The 15,677-nt window shown below is 40.6% G+C and overlaps 1 protein-coding gene across 15 annotated transcripts; it reads left to right on the top strand.

Moving 5' to 3' along the window:
• The first annotated feature begins 20 nt into the window (after positions 1 to 20).
• Positions 21 to 13,983, top strand: LOC129832903 (coatomer subunit zeta-1-like). Of its 15 annotated transcripts, none has more exons than XR_008756020.1 (10): positions 23 to 188; positions 1,740 to 1,808; positions 1,959 to 2,043; positions 2,835 to 2,929; positions 8,935 to 8,990; positions 9,900 to 9,977; positions 10,205 to 10,328; positions 10,641 to 10,765; positions 11,290 to 11,328; positions 12,166 to 12,198. XR_008756020.1 is itself a non-coding variant. In XM_055897015.1 (10 exons), the coding sequence occupies exons 1-10, from the start codon at positions 129 to 131 to the stop codon at positions 13,391 to 13,393; spliced, it is 687 nt and encodes a 228-aa protein (XP_055752990.1). In that variant the 5' UTR covers positions 34 to 128; the 3' UTR covers positions 13,394 to 13,983. The 15 variants fall into 15 exon arrangements, 13 of the variants coding, with proteins under 13 accessions (XP_055752988.1, XP_055752991.1, XP_055752989.1 ...); XR_008756021.1 differs by having other exon boundaries at positions 34 to 188; positions 10,277 to 10,328; XM_055897015.1 differs by lacking the exon at positions 10,641 to 10,765 and adding an exon at positions 13,346 to 13,983 and having other exon boundaries at positions 34 to 188.
• The last annotated feature ends 1,694 nt before the right edge of the window (positions 13,984 to 15,677 follow it).

Here is a 15,677-nt window from a genome sequence, read left to right as displayed (position 1 = left end):
CTAACACCATTCACGAATTTGAGGGAGCCAACATGGCCGACTGAGGGGCTTGGTTTCGCGGAGCCTCCTCTAGGCCAGCAGGGGATCCGCCCACCCATGAGTCAGAGGATTTTGCGAGGTCTACTAGAATGACAGCTCAAACCTGTCCACGTCAACACCAGAGAACCACTATGGAGATCGCGTCTTTGGTAAGCAATCGGTAGGGATATGGAGCTTTATATGTATTTCTAAACGAGTTTTACCTTGAAAATGCATGATTAGGCCTCGTTGGTCATTGCTTCAGTAGCATTCATTGTAGCCCTTTGCTGCGTAAAATGTTGTATTCAGTGTTTTTGCATCATGCCCAGCCTAAGTGATTTTTTTTGAGGTCTCACTGGCTGGATCTAATATTTTCAGGTACGATAGCAGACATTAGGAAGTATTGTATTCTGCACGACTATCGTTGTAATCTGAATGTTGTCTATGCGCTATTTGAGTGTGGCGTACTGAAATTCCACAACCAGCTGCAACATGTGTTGCACTTTTCCTCGTCAATGGGCAATTGCTGTTGTACAAACTCGAACAGTTGCCAAATTATCCCAGAGAGAGGGGCATACTGTCTAAAAAGCTACCCCATGTCACATATCTGAGATTATAATCTAATTTGTTATGATTTACACTTAAATGAATGGCATGAGTTGTCGGCTATCCGTTATACTTGTATTATAACTGTGACATCAGCCTGCCCAAGCATTGAAGGGTGAACACTGGATATATTGTGTGCCACGTCTACGATATTTGGTTTCAACCGGAGGAGCTGCGTTTCGGAGCATTTTACGCGTACCAAAAACTTGATTCCACAGGTGGGTTTTTCAACTAAATATGCATAGAATAATTTTACACTTTTGAACTAAACTCTAGACAGATGATCATTGCACTACGATAAATTGTTTGTGTTAAGTTTTTTTTACTGTAATTTAAATTTAGAATAAAACAAGCAGCGCTGGACAAGGCCGCAATTACTTTTCGTTGATTAACCAACCTGCTGTACTTGACCCTCGGCCTCGAAATATCTCTCTCTCTATATATTTTTTTTTTACTGATATCATTTTATCTGATGTATTGTTCAATGTAAATTGGCAGTGTTTTCTGTTAGTAGGCAGAGTCATTATGGCTGCACAGTACAGTACCAGGATGTGTACTTCATAAGTGATGCACTCTTGATATTGATATTCACTGTGCTTAATGCATAAAATAATGTTGCACAAAGGACCATGGGACTGGTTACCTGACACCTGCACCTCATTGAACTTTTCAAGGAATTAGTTCGACTACGGACTGCTTCTAATTGGCACAGACATCTGGATGACTGGTTTGGACTTTCCTCCAGTTCATCTCAATTCAAGGTCTAAAGTCCTGAATGTGATGTTCCTGGCCCAAGTTCTGTGATACACTTAGGCTCTGAGTCTGTGGTAGTCAGTGCATAACAGAACTTTGGCCTGGTTCATACAATCCACCGCGGGATGGAAAGAACTGAAGGATCTGCGACCGTCGACATCTACACTCACGTCTCTTTCTGACATTGTCATATCCCTGGTGTTTTTGAATAGCGTGACTAGATTGTATTATCATCACCAATATCATCATCATCAGCAGTGTTCCTCTTAATAACTGTTAGGAATGGGTTCCGTATGCCTAGGTCCCATGGAAATGCAAATGGTCCTTTATTCTCGTCAACGTGTGGTCATACTGTCTTTCAGGAACCCTCGCTGTACACAGTGAAAGCGGTCTTCATTCTGGATAACGATGGCGACAGACTTCTATCAAAGGTATGCCAATAACAGTTGTCCAATAGCTACCCACATTGGCTATTGTTGTGGAGTCGAGACATTGTGAGAACTTCCCCAAATGAGCACTCTTGTAGATGGTGTATTTGTCATAACTAATGCGTCTCATGTCTTGTCTTTGGTGCGTTTTAGTACTACGACACAGAGCTCTACCCCTCCATGAAGGAGCAGAAGAACTTTGAAAAGAACGTTTTCAACAAGACACACAAAGCTGACAGTAAGTTTTTCCCCATTCAAAAGAAATGACCCAGGAGACTATTGGAGTAGATGGTTGAGCTTGAAGCCTAATATTCTATTCCATGTTATAGTTTTAATGAACCAATGAGGTTAAGAAAAAAGAAGCTTCTAACAATGTGGTGAGAAAGTTGATGTGCACCGTCAGTGAAATCAGTATCGACGGCATCATAATGTAAATCAATGCATATGTGTACCAGTCTTCTTTGACTTCACGTTAATAGAAAACTGTGTAAATAATGATTTAGTCAGGACCCGTGGTTCACACACCTTTTGTGTATCCTTCCACCATAGAAAAACACGAGACTGTGTTAGCTGTATAGCGTTAGCCTGCGGCTCAATCCTCATTGGTCAGTTTGTCTAAACATGAGAAACAGTATTGGTTCCTCTGGGTGCTTCAGTCCTCCCAAGCTCGCGTTACATCGAACAAAAGGGGAGGGAACCAGTTCAGCGACAGACAGCTCTCGCACTCTTTTGTTCCAATGGAATTCACAGCAGTCATCCGACACCCCGGGTCCACCTGCCCCTAAGGAGGATGCCCACTCTCTATCTCTATAGCCCTCCTTCCTCCCCATCCCTTCTTCCCCACACACATAGGAGTTGAGCATTTTGTATGACAAAACTCACATTTAAATTGGAACCATAAAACAGAAAAAGAACCATAAAACCTCTCACTTGGGTATATCCGTAAATGTGATTAAGGTGTGGATGTGCTTTAATGTTTACTTGGTGGCTTGATCTCTCTTGATCTCTCTCCCCCCCCCCCCCCCCAAGCAGATGAAATTGCCTTCGTGGAGGGGATGACGATTGTGTATAAGTGCAGCATCGACCTATTCTTCTACGTGGTGGGCAGTGCACAGGAGAATGAGGTAGGTAATGTGATGCAGAGGGAGTACAAGGCTAGACTGGTGCTTCAAAGACTATATGGCCCGGATCCTTTTTGCACAAACCTTCCATTGACATCAATGCATAATTCACACAGTCTGAGTTAAGCGCTCACATATCAATTTAGAATTCGGGATCTCAGAAAGCAACATGTCATTTGTAGTAGCGGTGCATGGGTATAATCACTGGGGAAGCCCAGCCTCCCCCCCACCCCCATTACAACCTATGTGTTGTGAGAATTGCGTTGTTTCGTCTTTAGCCTGTTAATTAATATGCCTTGCGACCATGATTATAAGAAGACGATAAGAAGACAGTGGCAGAATGAATTCAACCACACCTTTTATTTTATCACACAACCGGAGAGCAACCTCTGTCCGGTGAAGTCCACAAAGCGCTGCTTTCACTATTCCAGCACCATTTCAACTTCAACATTTCATCATCAAATCTCCTCTTTCTCTAATACAGTGACAACTCAAAGATACCAAAAACAATTTAATCCAGTCCACGTAAGCTAAATATGATGTGGCTGTCCATGGTTCTGATTTCTGTGTGTGCGTGCGTGTGCGTTTGTGCAAGTAGGAGAGCATGTTGACTCACCCTACTTGTAGAGAAACGCCAATACCATGCTCTTCTCACATGTTGACGAAATGGTCAATCGATCTGTCATACAGTACACGCTTTTATTGTTTGTTGTCCCAGACTACCTGGCTAAAATAAATGATTGCTAGCTAGCCTAACTTCCTTTCATGGGCAACGTTAGCAAATGAACATTAGCTTTCTAAATCTAGCAATACACTACCGGTCAAAAGTTTTAGAAAACCTACTCATTCAAGAGTTTTTCTTTATTTTGACTATTTAATAGTGAAGACATCAAAACTATGAAATAACACATATGGAATCATGTAGTAACCAAAAAAGTGTTAACCTCTCTTGGGTACGTGAGACGTTAGCGTCCCACCTCTTCAACAGCCAGTGAAACTGCTGGGCGCCAAATTCAAATACAGAAATACTCATTATAAAAATTCAGAAAACAAAACATATTTTACATAGGTTTAAAGATGAACTTCTTGTGAATCCAACCACGGTGTCAGATTTAAAAAATGCTTTACGGCGAAAGCATACCTTACGATTATTTGAGAACATAGCCCACTAGACAAATCATTACAAACAGTAACCAGACAAGTAGAACAAGTCAGAAATAGAGAAAATGAATCCCTTACCTTTGATGATCTTCATATGGTTGTACTCAGCAGACGTTCATTTACTCAATAAATGTTCCTTTTGTTCGATAAAGTCTCTTTATATCCAAAAACCTCAGTTTTGTTCGCGCGTTTTCTTCAGTAATCTACAGGCTCAAACGCAGTCAAAACAGGAAGACAAAAAAATCCAAATTGTATCGTTAAAGTTCATAGAAACATGTCAAACGATGTTTAAATTTAATCCTCAGGTTGTTTTTAGCCTAAATAATCGATAATATTTCAACTGGACAATAACGTCATCAATTTAAAAGGTAAACAAGAAAGGTACTCTCTCGGTCGTGCGCATGAAAAAGCTCTGTGACACTTTAGGGTCCACTCATTCAGACTGCTCTTACTTCCTCATTTTTCAGGATACAAGCATGAAACAATTTCTAAAGACTGTTGACATCTAGTGGATGGCATAGAAACTGCAATTTGAGTCCTAAGTCAATGGATACTATAATGGTATTGAATAGAAAACTACAAAACCAACACAAAAAACGACTTCCTGAATGGATTTTTCTCAGGTTTTCGCCTGCCAAATCAGTTCTGTTATACTCACAGACACTATTTTAACAGTTTCGGAAACTTTAGAGTGTTTTCTATCCAGATCTACCAGTTCAATGCATATCATATCTTCTGGGCCCGAGAAGCAGGCAGTTTAATTTGGGCATGCATTTCATCCAAATTCCGAAATTCCTACCCTAGAAAAGTTAAACTAATAAATATATTTGATATTTGATATTTTTCAAATAGCCACCCTTTGCCTTGATGACAGCTTTGCAAACTCTTGTCATTCTCTCAACCAGCTTCACCTGGAATGTTTTTCCGACAGTCTTGAAGGAGTTCTCATATATGTTAAGCAGTTGTTGGCTGCTTTTCCTTCACTCTGCGGTCCGACTCATCACAGACCATCTCAATTTGGTTGAGGTCGGGGGATTGTGGAGGCCAGGTCATCTGATGCAGCACTTCATCGCTCTACTTCTTGGTAAAATTGCCCTTACACAGCCTGGAGGTGTGTTGGGTCATTGTCCTGTTGAAAAACAAATGATAGTCCTACTATGCCCAAACCAGATGGGATGGCGTATCACTGCAAAATGCTGTGGTAGCCATGCTGGTTAAGATTGGCTTGAATTCTAAATAAATCACAGACAGTGTCACCATCAAAGCACCCCCACACCATCACACCACCTCCTCCATGCTTTACGGTGGGAAATACACATGCTGAGATCATCTGTTCCGCCACACCGCGTCTCACAAAGAAACGGTGGTTGGAACCAAAATCTCCAATTTGTACTCCAGACCAAAGGATACATTTCCACTGTTCTAATGTTCATTGCTTGTGTTTCTTGGCCCAAGCAAGTCTCTTCTTATTATTGGTGTCCTTTAGTAGTGGTTTCTTTTCAGTAATTTGACCATGAAGGCCTGATTCACACAGTCTCCTCTGAACAGTTGATGTTGAGACGTGTCTGTTACTTGAACTCTGTGAAGCATTTATTTGGGCTGCAATTTCTGAGGCTGGAAGCTCTGATTTATGAATTTACCCTCTGCAGCAGAGGTAACTCTGGGTCTTCCATTCCTGTGGCGGTCCTCATGAGAGCCAGTTTCATCATAGCGCTTGCTGGTTTTTGCGACTGCACTTGAAGAAACTTTCGAAGTTCTTGAAATTTTCCTTATTGACTGACCTTCATGTTTTAAAGTAATTATGGACTGTTGTTTCTCTTTGCTTATTTTAGCTGTTCTTGCCATAATATGGACTTAGTCCTATTTTGTAAAATACCATCTTCTGTATACCCCCCTACCTTGTCACAACACAACTGATTGGCTCAAAAGCAAATCAAGGAAATAAATTCCACCAATTAAGTTTTAAGAAGGCGAATACCTCATGAAGCTGGTTGAGAGAATGCCAAGAGTGTGCCTTGACGACAGCTTTGCAAAGGCGGGCAATTTTAAGAATCTCAAATATAACATTTTGATTTGTTGAACACTTTTTGGGTTACTACATGATTCCACATGTGTTATTTCATAGTTTTGATGACTTCACTATTTTTCTACAAAGTAAAAAATAGTAAAAAAATAAATAAAGAAAAACCCTTGAATGAGTAGGTGTTCTAAACCTTTTGACCGGTAGCGTATATTGAACTTCCATCCTCTCAGGCCAAGGGCACAACAATATATTAATTAATGGTTGGATAAGAATCGCCATGGCCAGTACAGAAAATGAATTACAACGACAAGTCCAAATCTCTATTTCCATTCATGGCTAATTTAGGAATGTGCCAATTTGAGCTAGCCAGCTAACCACCGGAAGACAACAATACAATGAGATGTTTCTGTCAATGACGTATGCTCTTATTGCGATTTGATAGGAGTGATACCAAAATCCAAACTGGCTTCCCTTGACACTTTTTTTTGGTGCGCCAGGATCATTCACAGTTGAGCTCGGTCAGTTTAGCTCAACGCTGATTGGCAGATTTTGTATACTTTTTTAATTGAGGGAGGCCAAATGCTCGTTGGCTTCCCTTGCATTCAATGCTACGGGCGGCAACAATGTCATACTCGTTTGGACTAGACTGTATCAGATAGATGGCCTACACATAGAGAAACAGAGGGGCGCTGTTTCGCAGGCTCGGATGCTTTCTCCTGTGAGATACATTCAGCCTCTTTTTCAAATTGAAGGAAAATTACATATACAGTGGGGAGAACAAGTATTTGATACACTGCCGATTTTGCAGGTTTTCCTACTTACAAAGCATGTAGAGGTCTGTAATTTTTATCATAGGTACACTTCAACTGTGAGAGACGGAATCTAAAACAAAAATCCAGAAATTCACATTGTATGATTTTTAAGTAATTAATTTGCATTTTATTGCATGACATAAGTATTTGATCACATACCAACCAGTAAGAATTCCGGCTCTCACAGACCTGTTAGTTTTTCTTTGAAGCCCTCCTGTTCTCCACTCATTACCTGTATTAACTGCACCTGTTTGAACTCGTTACCTGTATAAAAGACACCTGTCCACACACTCAATCAAACAGACTCCAACCTCTCCACAATGGCCAAGACCAGAGAGCTGTGTAAGGACATCAGGGATAAAATTGTAGACCAGCACAAGGCTGGGATGGGCTACAGGTCAATAGGCAAGCAGCTTGGTGAGAAGGCAACAACTGTTGGCGCAATTATTAGAAAATGGAAGAAGTACAAAATGGCGGTCGATCACCCTCGGCCTGGGGCTCCATGCAAGATCTCACCTTGTGGGGCATCAATGATCATGAGGAAGGTGAGGGATCAGCCCAGAACTACACGGCAGGACCTGGTCAATGACCTGAAGAGAGCTGGGACCACAGTCTCAAAGAAAACCATTAGTAACACACTACGCCATCATGGATTAAAATCCTGCAGCGCACGCAAGGTCCCCCCTGCTCAAGCCAGCACATGTCCAGGCCCGTCTGAAGTTTTCCAATGACCATCTGGATGATCCAAAGGAGGAATAGGAGAAGGTCATGTGGTCTGATGAGACAAAAATAGAGCTTTTTGGTCTAAACTCCACTCGCTGTGTTTGGAGGAAGAAGGATGAGTACAACCCCAAGAACACCATCCCAACCGTGAAGCATGGAGGTGGAAACATCATTCTTTGGGGATGCTTTTCTGCAAAGGGGACAGGACGACTGCACCGTATTGAGGGGAGGATGGATGGGGCCATGTATCGCGAGATCTTGGCCAACAACCTCCTTCCCTCAGTAATAGCATTGAAGATGGGTCGTGGCTGGGTCTTCCAGCATGACAACGACCCGAAACACACAGCCAGGGCAACTAAGGAGTGGCTCCGTAAGAAGCATCTCAAGGTCCTGGAGTGGCCTAGCCAGTCTCCAGACCTGAACCCAATAGAAAATCTTTGGAGGGAGCTGAAAGTCTGTATTGCCCAGCGACAGCCCCGAAACCTGAAGGATCTGGAGAAGGTCTGTATGGAGGAGTGGGCCAAAATCCCTGCTGCAGTGTGTGCAAACCTGGTCAAGAACTACAGGAAACGAATGATCTCTGTAATTGCAAACAAAGGTTTCTGTACCAAATATTAAGTTCTGCTTTTCTGATGTATCAAATACTTATGTCATGCAATAAAATGCAAATTAATTACTTAAAAATCATACAATGTGATTTTCTGGATTTTTGTTTTAGATTCCGTCTCTCACAGTTGAAGTGTACCTATGATAAAAAAAATTACAGACCTCTACATGCTTTGTAAGTAGGAAAACCTGCAAAATCGGCAGTGTATCAAATACTTGTTCTCCCCACTGTACATATATAATGTGTATATGTAAAAATACAAATAAAATGGGGGAGGCTGGCTTCCTTTGGCATCCATGAATACACACCACTGGTCATTTGTCGGCATGACGTCATCATTGGAGACCCTATATATTGCAAATGCCCATGAGAATAAATGACTGATAATTCGATTTTCTTCAGCACACTTCTTCAGTTGCTATGTACGTTGCTAGCGAAAGACCAGTCCCTTTATGGCAAATTGGCATTCATATTCTACAAGCAGTGTGAGTCAACCACACCTGACTTTTCTCTCTCTCTCTCTCTCTCTCTCTCTCTCTCTCTTTCTCTCTTTCTCTCTCTCTCTCTCTCTTTCTTTCTCTCTTTCTCCCTGTCCCACAACCTTTCTCTGTTTACTTCGCCTGGCTTCCATCTATACTTCTCATCCTCCCCTCATCCACTGCCCTGCTCTCTCTTCCTATAGCTCATGCTCATGGCTGTGCTGAACTGTCTGTTTGAGTCCCTCAGTCAAATCCTAAGGTAAGTGTTGTCTATGTTGAAGTAACCTCCCTTTTTAAAATGTGAGAATGTCGGTCACCTTTAGGGGCTAACGATTGTAGACACATTGAGTAGAAAATTGTAACAAAGTCAACAGCGATGCAGGAAACGATTTAGATTTTTTTTTGTTAATTATTAGAGAGCATCACTCTCTCTAACCTTTATTTAACTATGCAAGCCAGTTAAGAACAAATTCTTGTTTACAATGATGGCCTAGTAACAGTGGGTTAACTGCCTTGTTCAGGGGCAGAACGACAGATTCTTACCTTGTCAGCTCGGGGATTCGATTCAGCAACCATTCGGTTACCGCTCTCGCCACTAGGCTACCTGCCGCCGCTAATATGGGGACAGGTCAACAAAATTAGAAAGAAGTAAATTTGTGATTTGACAAGCTCTGGTGTAATTGTTTCCTTCGTGCGTTCAAAATATGGGGAACCATATCAGTTGAAGGCTGCACTAAGTTGTTGATCGTTTATTTTGGGTTATATATATGATGGGATGACAGTGACACACCCTTGGCCTCTCGGTGAAAGGGAACAGCTTGACAGGGGCTGGTGCCGTTACCATAGAAACCAATGCAGTAGCAATGCAGGTAGGGAGAGAGTGAATTAATCTATTTGCTTCCTCTCTCCACTCCGTTTCATGCAGTTTTCTCCTATTTTAAAAAAAAATGCCAACTGTTCGGTATCATTTCAAACCTTGACAACTGGTGCTTCGGGAAGTTAATTTAAGTCTGTGTTTTTTAAATGTACAGAAAAGCCTAAGGTTTTATGAGCCCTACATTTCTGGTCCACCTGGCAATAATATGAGAGCCAATCACAGGTTTCATCCCTATTGGCTACACATACTAACTACAATTCAAGTCAGTCATTGAAGTTTTCTTACTCACAGGAAAAATGTGGAGAGAAGGTGTCTATTGGACAACATGGACGGAGTCTTCTTGGTAGTGGACGAAATTATTGACGGGGGGTAACGTATAGATCACATTTGGATTACTCTTACATTGCTATTTGGGTTGAAAATTGGATTCGTTCCGACATTTCTTGATTTCTTGTTTTGGAGCAAAAAAATCTGATTGTATGTGTACCTGTTTGACATTTTACTGCATTGTTAGGAGCTAGTAACACTGCACCCGCAATAACATCTGCTATACTGTTTATGCGACCAATACACTTTGATTTGAGGTATCATTCAAGGGATGGAGTTGGGAGTTACTGGTACACTATCTTGTGTTCTCTTAATGACCGCCCTTACCGTCGTGTTACCAGGGTGATCTTGGAAAGCGACCCCCAACAGGTCATCCAGAAGGTCAATTACAGGGTAAGACAGCTACAGTCACTGACTGTGTCTACTGTATGGATTAATACATGGATTCTGATATGGGGACAATACTTGAAGACACAGATGACTATGGGAAATTGTGATTTTTTTCAGACCGACAGATGTAGGGATTGTCTAGTGGATTGTTGTTGACTCTGATAACCTGTATGTTTGAGGAAAATTAATTAACTTATTTGATGTCACAACACCAAATGCCAGTCTTCAGCACCCCCCCACCATCCCCTCAACACCCAAGTCCATCTTCCTCTTTCATGTGTCCTCTCTCCCCCGACCCCACCCTCACATTGTCAGCTGGATGGTTCAGAGCAAGCCTACGGCTTCGACCTCTTTGATTACATCGTTGGTAACATTGATGGACAGACGGACAGAAGCCAGTGTGCATAGCAACAGACTGCCCCTACAACCAGAGATGACGGGTGAGGGATAGCGGGTGAGGGATAGAGGGTGAGGGATATCCAGTGCAGGTAACTGCGTGATGAGAGAGCATATCACTTTAGGTTCTGATAACCTCCAGATAACTACCTCACAACGTTGGAACAACTGTCCACTAAGTCTGTGTCTTGCTGTGGTTTGTCAGGGGTTAGCCTGAGGTTGCCCAGTGTTTCAAGGCGTCCGTATGTGGTTCTAGGAAATACCATAGGTGTTGGTACACTAAGAGCAGCAGGGCCCTTTGTTGTACTCCCTTGCACAATGCATGCCTTGTGTGAGACAGCCATTTTGATTGGATTGTGGTGGTCACTGACATATTCACCAGTGTCGGAGTGCATTTACATTCGCAGTGCAAGGCTTCAAATGACTGTTTTAAGGGCATTATTGTTATCTTACACAGTTGTTGCATTGCTTTATGTGTTTGACTCCGTACACACACAGCCCCTAATGGTGTGTGTGCTTGATTGCTATGACGTCACGTCCCCTCTTTCTTTGACTCTCTCTATTCCAGGCGGATGAGAACCCACTGTCAGAGCAGAGCGTGGCTCAGGTGAGGTCATACACACGCGCCCACACACAAAGCAACGTCACCCTGCATGCGTGGTATGATGCCCTTTTCTATGGATAGAACTTTAGCCATTCATTGCAGCTCACACCTGACGACATAACCTTCTGTTCTGCTGTCATATACAGTACATGAATTGCATATAAACTATAACACGGTTCTTATCAGGGTCGGGGGTCAGTTCCGTTTTGAACTCTAGTCGATTCAGGAAGTACACCAAAATTCTAATTCCAATTATCTTCAATGCGTTGAAATGGAATTCGGTTTGCTTTCTGAATTGACTGGAATTTAAACGGAACTGACCCACAACCCTGATTCTTACCTTTCCAGTTACCCATTTTCGTCATTTCTATACTAAATTCTCTGCGGAACAAAGCCACAGTAAACAATATATGGATAATTGTCTCCCAGTGTTGTTAAATTTTAAAATGATTGAATATTACTACTCATAATACCGGGTTGATTTAAACGATAGGGTCCAGTTGTATGACATGCCGTCAATACTACCATAGGATTTACATTTGACTAAAGTCACTGCATTCAGACATAGATTCATCCATTTGAATCAGGTATTCTTCATGAGTGCCAAACACACTGCATTCATACGTGCCTTCAATATCATTTAGGAGAATTGCCAGCTTTGCCAGCATGTACTAACCTGCATCTGAACTTGATGCCATGCTCACACCTGCATAGTCAATGATGGAATGGCTCACATTGCATGGTCAGCGTGGCTGTTGAATTGCTCTTAGCTTCGTGCAATGTTCTGCCTGTTACATCCTCTTTCCTTCTTCTCCTAACCTTTTGGTTTAACCCTCACAGCACATTACGGACAAATTGGCTATGACCTCCAATGTAAGTCCTCTCACTCCTCACCTCTCCGACCTGGGACATTTTGAGTCTCCTGGGGCTTGTTCAGAAGACCAGAATGTCCAGAATATTGCAGATATAATAATATATATTTTTAAATGTAACGTTTATTTGACTAGGCAAGTCAGTTAAGAACAAATTCTTATTTACAATGACAGTGGGTTAACTGCCTTGTTCAGGGGCAGATTGACAGATTTTTACCTTGTCAGCTCGGGGATTCGATCCAGCAACCTTTTAGTTACTGGCCCAATGCCCAACGCTGCCACCCCTAATAGATAGATGGATAGATATGAAGTATATAGAATGGACACATCATGACTGTTCTATACTGGTCATCTCTATGTGTGACTTTCAGACTGCCCTGTACTCCTGAGTCAGACCCTGCTTGCAAGGAAGGGTTCATATCCAAAGCTATTAATTAACTATTTGCCTTGTGACAGTTTCTCTCCCAAGTTGGAACCAAACTTTAAATGACAATACCTTGAAAACCCTCTAAGAGACATGGAATTGTCATGGTGCCTATATATAAAAACTAGACCTAGACAATAAACCTAAAACACTGAACTTAACAGTAAACTACAAGACGTAGACACTAAACACTAGACACAAGTTCATAATTTTACCTGGGTTCCTTGCGCCCCTGGTGCATAGTTTTATGCTCTGCGTCTCTGTTTCAACAGCCCCCCAAAAATGCTGTTTTTCTTGTGGAATTTCATTTTAGCAGGGAGAGTGACGATTATAAATCACCGAGGCACACTTGCATCAGGTCGTTACCGATCTTGAATATAATTGAATTGTGTTTCTAAGCTAGATGAAAATGCATTTTAAGTCTGCTCAGAGAAGCCAACTCGCTTTGTTTTGTGTCTACTACACAAAATACACTTACAAAGTTTGTTACACTTACGAAGCTTATGGGGCTCATATTTCATGTAAAATATGAACGTTTGAGGAGTTCCATTCAAATTCACATGAATACAATAGTGACACCTACTGGTTGACTTGTGTCACAATTAACAAAAAATATAACACACTACTACAGTATACTATAATAGGCTACTAATATTGATCTGTGATAATGTTGTTTGTCCACACTCAATCTGAAAAGGTGTTTTCTGTTTTTTTCTCTCTCCAGATAATGCAGTCTGCCAAAGAACAAATAAAGTGGTCAATACTCAAATGATCTACACTGCCTGTCCAAAGGTCAAAGGTCTTACAGTAATGGACAGTACGAATTTATGTGTAAATATTAAGGGGTGTATTTAGCGTTTATGCTTAAATAGACTATATTTATAGTAATTAGTGGCAAATACAGCGTTTTTCCTATGACGGCAAGAAGACATTTTATATTTATTATATTGGAAATAATCTGTTTAATTTATTTGATTTGCAATAAAAAAATCTGAAGAATTATGCTAGATTATAGCATATGATTTTGTTAATTTCCCTTAACCCACACAAAATGCTCTGTAAAGAATGTTTTAACCGAACCAAGAGAACTGAATGTTGTTTTAATGTGCGCAGGCCTACACAACTAGGGGAACTGTTGCTTAGGCTTCAATGATTATGAAGTTAAGTTACAGAGAACTTTAAACATGACGTTTTGATATACTACATCTCAAAGCGTTGTAAGTTTAACAGAAAAAAAGGCAATAGCCTGTGTATTGTTACCGTAGTTCAGTTTCTAGTTGTTAGTTTTGTTGATTTATTTTGCCATCTGTTTTCTCATTCGAGTCTGCCTGTTGTCAAGCTAATTAAACTATATTTTTTGTATTTTGTGTTGTCAAAATGTCTCTTGTTCCATATTTATCGTATCTAATTTGACCCAATATGTTTTTTATTGTTTCCTCGAAAAGTTTTCCTGTGAGCAGCGAAGGCTGTATGTAGCCCAGTGTCTTTTGAAATGATTATTTTGAATGGTAATCTTAGTTGTTAATATTCATGAGACATGGAATGTGGTGTCTGTTTTGATTGGATGTCAGGGTCTGACGTCATAATCCCCGCCTTTATATCAAGAGCCAATGAAGCGTTTCAGATGTTAAATCTCAAAATTTGATTGGATGTGTCTGGTGCAGGGTGGTGCTTTCTGTATTCCATATCATTCTGTGCTAAATATCGTTTTAATTGTTCAATGTAGGCTGTAATTAGGGAAATTTAGCATGGACAATGAAGATGTGTCTGTGGTGAATGTTATAGTATATGTAAAGACATTGAATAGCATACAAAGCTGCTTGTAGGCCTATTTTAGATTACATTGCGATGCTTTAGATGTAAGAATTTGTAGAACTGGTTCGCTTTTATATAATTGGAAAACATTATTATTATAGGTTTAAGAATTATTTCGATTCTGAAATGATAATGTTTAACGAATTTGATGGCAAGGGGGCATATAGGTCTCTTAAAATGAACACCTGGTCCAAATGTACAAGGAGCACCTGCGATGGAGGAAAAGGAAACGGATTACATTATATTTATTTTTCCTACACATCTAAAAAACGAAGTAACTCTCTAAATCTTTAGTTTACGATGTTATATGCAATTTTACTGCCATTCGTGTTTAGCCTATTTTCGTTTGAAAATAATATGCACAATTGCATTATAAATAAAGAAATGTATTATAGGCTACATACGCTTCGAAACGCTTGTCAGTCTGGCGTTTTAAAATGTATCTATATGAATATAAATATGTGATAGTGAAAACAAAATGCAACATGTTCACTTCACAGGGTCTGTAAGCTATAAATTGTGTTATGCTACAGTGGTCCATTTATTAGTTTTAACGACACCAAAAACGAATTAATCTTTATTGAGCGCATGAAATTGCCAGCTCATAATTATAATCGGCCTAATGATAAGACCTGTCTGCGTACACTGCCCACCAAGGATTAGTTTCCCCAACCTTGGCATTGCTGCCATCTAGTGGCGTATGACCGCCTTGCAGCATTTCATGTGGAGTAATTTCCTCTCTCCCCACTGAAAAGTCACTGATAGGGATATCATTCACATAAGATTGGGATTGACAAACTACCATGACATTCAATCTCATAACCAAGCCCAATCAAATAGTTGGGAGTATTACCAGAATATCTCCATCTCATCATGGATCGCCTAGTACTAGTGCCTTGTAGTAAGGTAGGCCTATACTTATAGCCTGTCACGTTTTGTTCATTACCATTATGCTTATTACAATTTCCATAAACATAGGCTAATAATAATTGAAAAACCATATAGGCCTAGGTTATTTCAGAACCTTTTATAATCCAATAATAGGCTTATTGTAATCTGTATTTATCTACAAAGATTGAAACGTCAGTTTTGTAGCATAGTTCACTTTTCCTCTGTACTGTAGCCAAAGCTTTTATTTCGAATCAAATCAAATGTTATTTGTCACATGCTTTGTAAACAACAGGTGTAGACTAACAGTGAAATGCTTACCTACAGGTCCTTTTTCAAAACAATTTAAGATA

The sequence above is a fragment of the Salvelinus fontinalis genome, chromosome 34, assembly GCF_029448725.1.
Source record: "Salvelinus fontinalis isolate EN_2023a chromosome 34, ASM2944872v1, whole genome shotgun sequence".
NCBI classification, from domain to species: domain Eukaryota; kingdom Metazoa; phylum Chordata; class Actinopteri; order Salmoniformes; family Salmonidae; genus Salvelinus; species Salvelinus fontinalis.
Note: the sequence above shows the minus strand (reverse complement) of the source record. Positions and strands in the feature narration are given on the sequence as shown.

Coding starts and splice junctions, on each gene's coding strand:
- LOC129832903 (XM_055897013.1), top strand. CDS start 129: ATGACAGCTCAAACCTGTCCACGTCAACACCAGAGAACCACTATGGAG. Junction 189..1,739: donor CTATGGAGATCGCGTCTTTG/GTAAGCAATCGG, acceptor ACTGTCTTTCAG/GAACCCTCGCTGTACACAGT. Junction 2,930..8,934: donor GCAGTGCACAGGAGAATGAG/GTAGGTAATGTG, acceptor CTCTTCCTATAG/CTCATGCTCATGGCTGTGCT.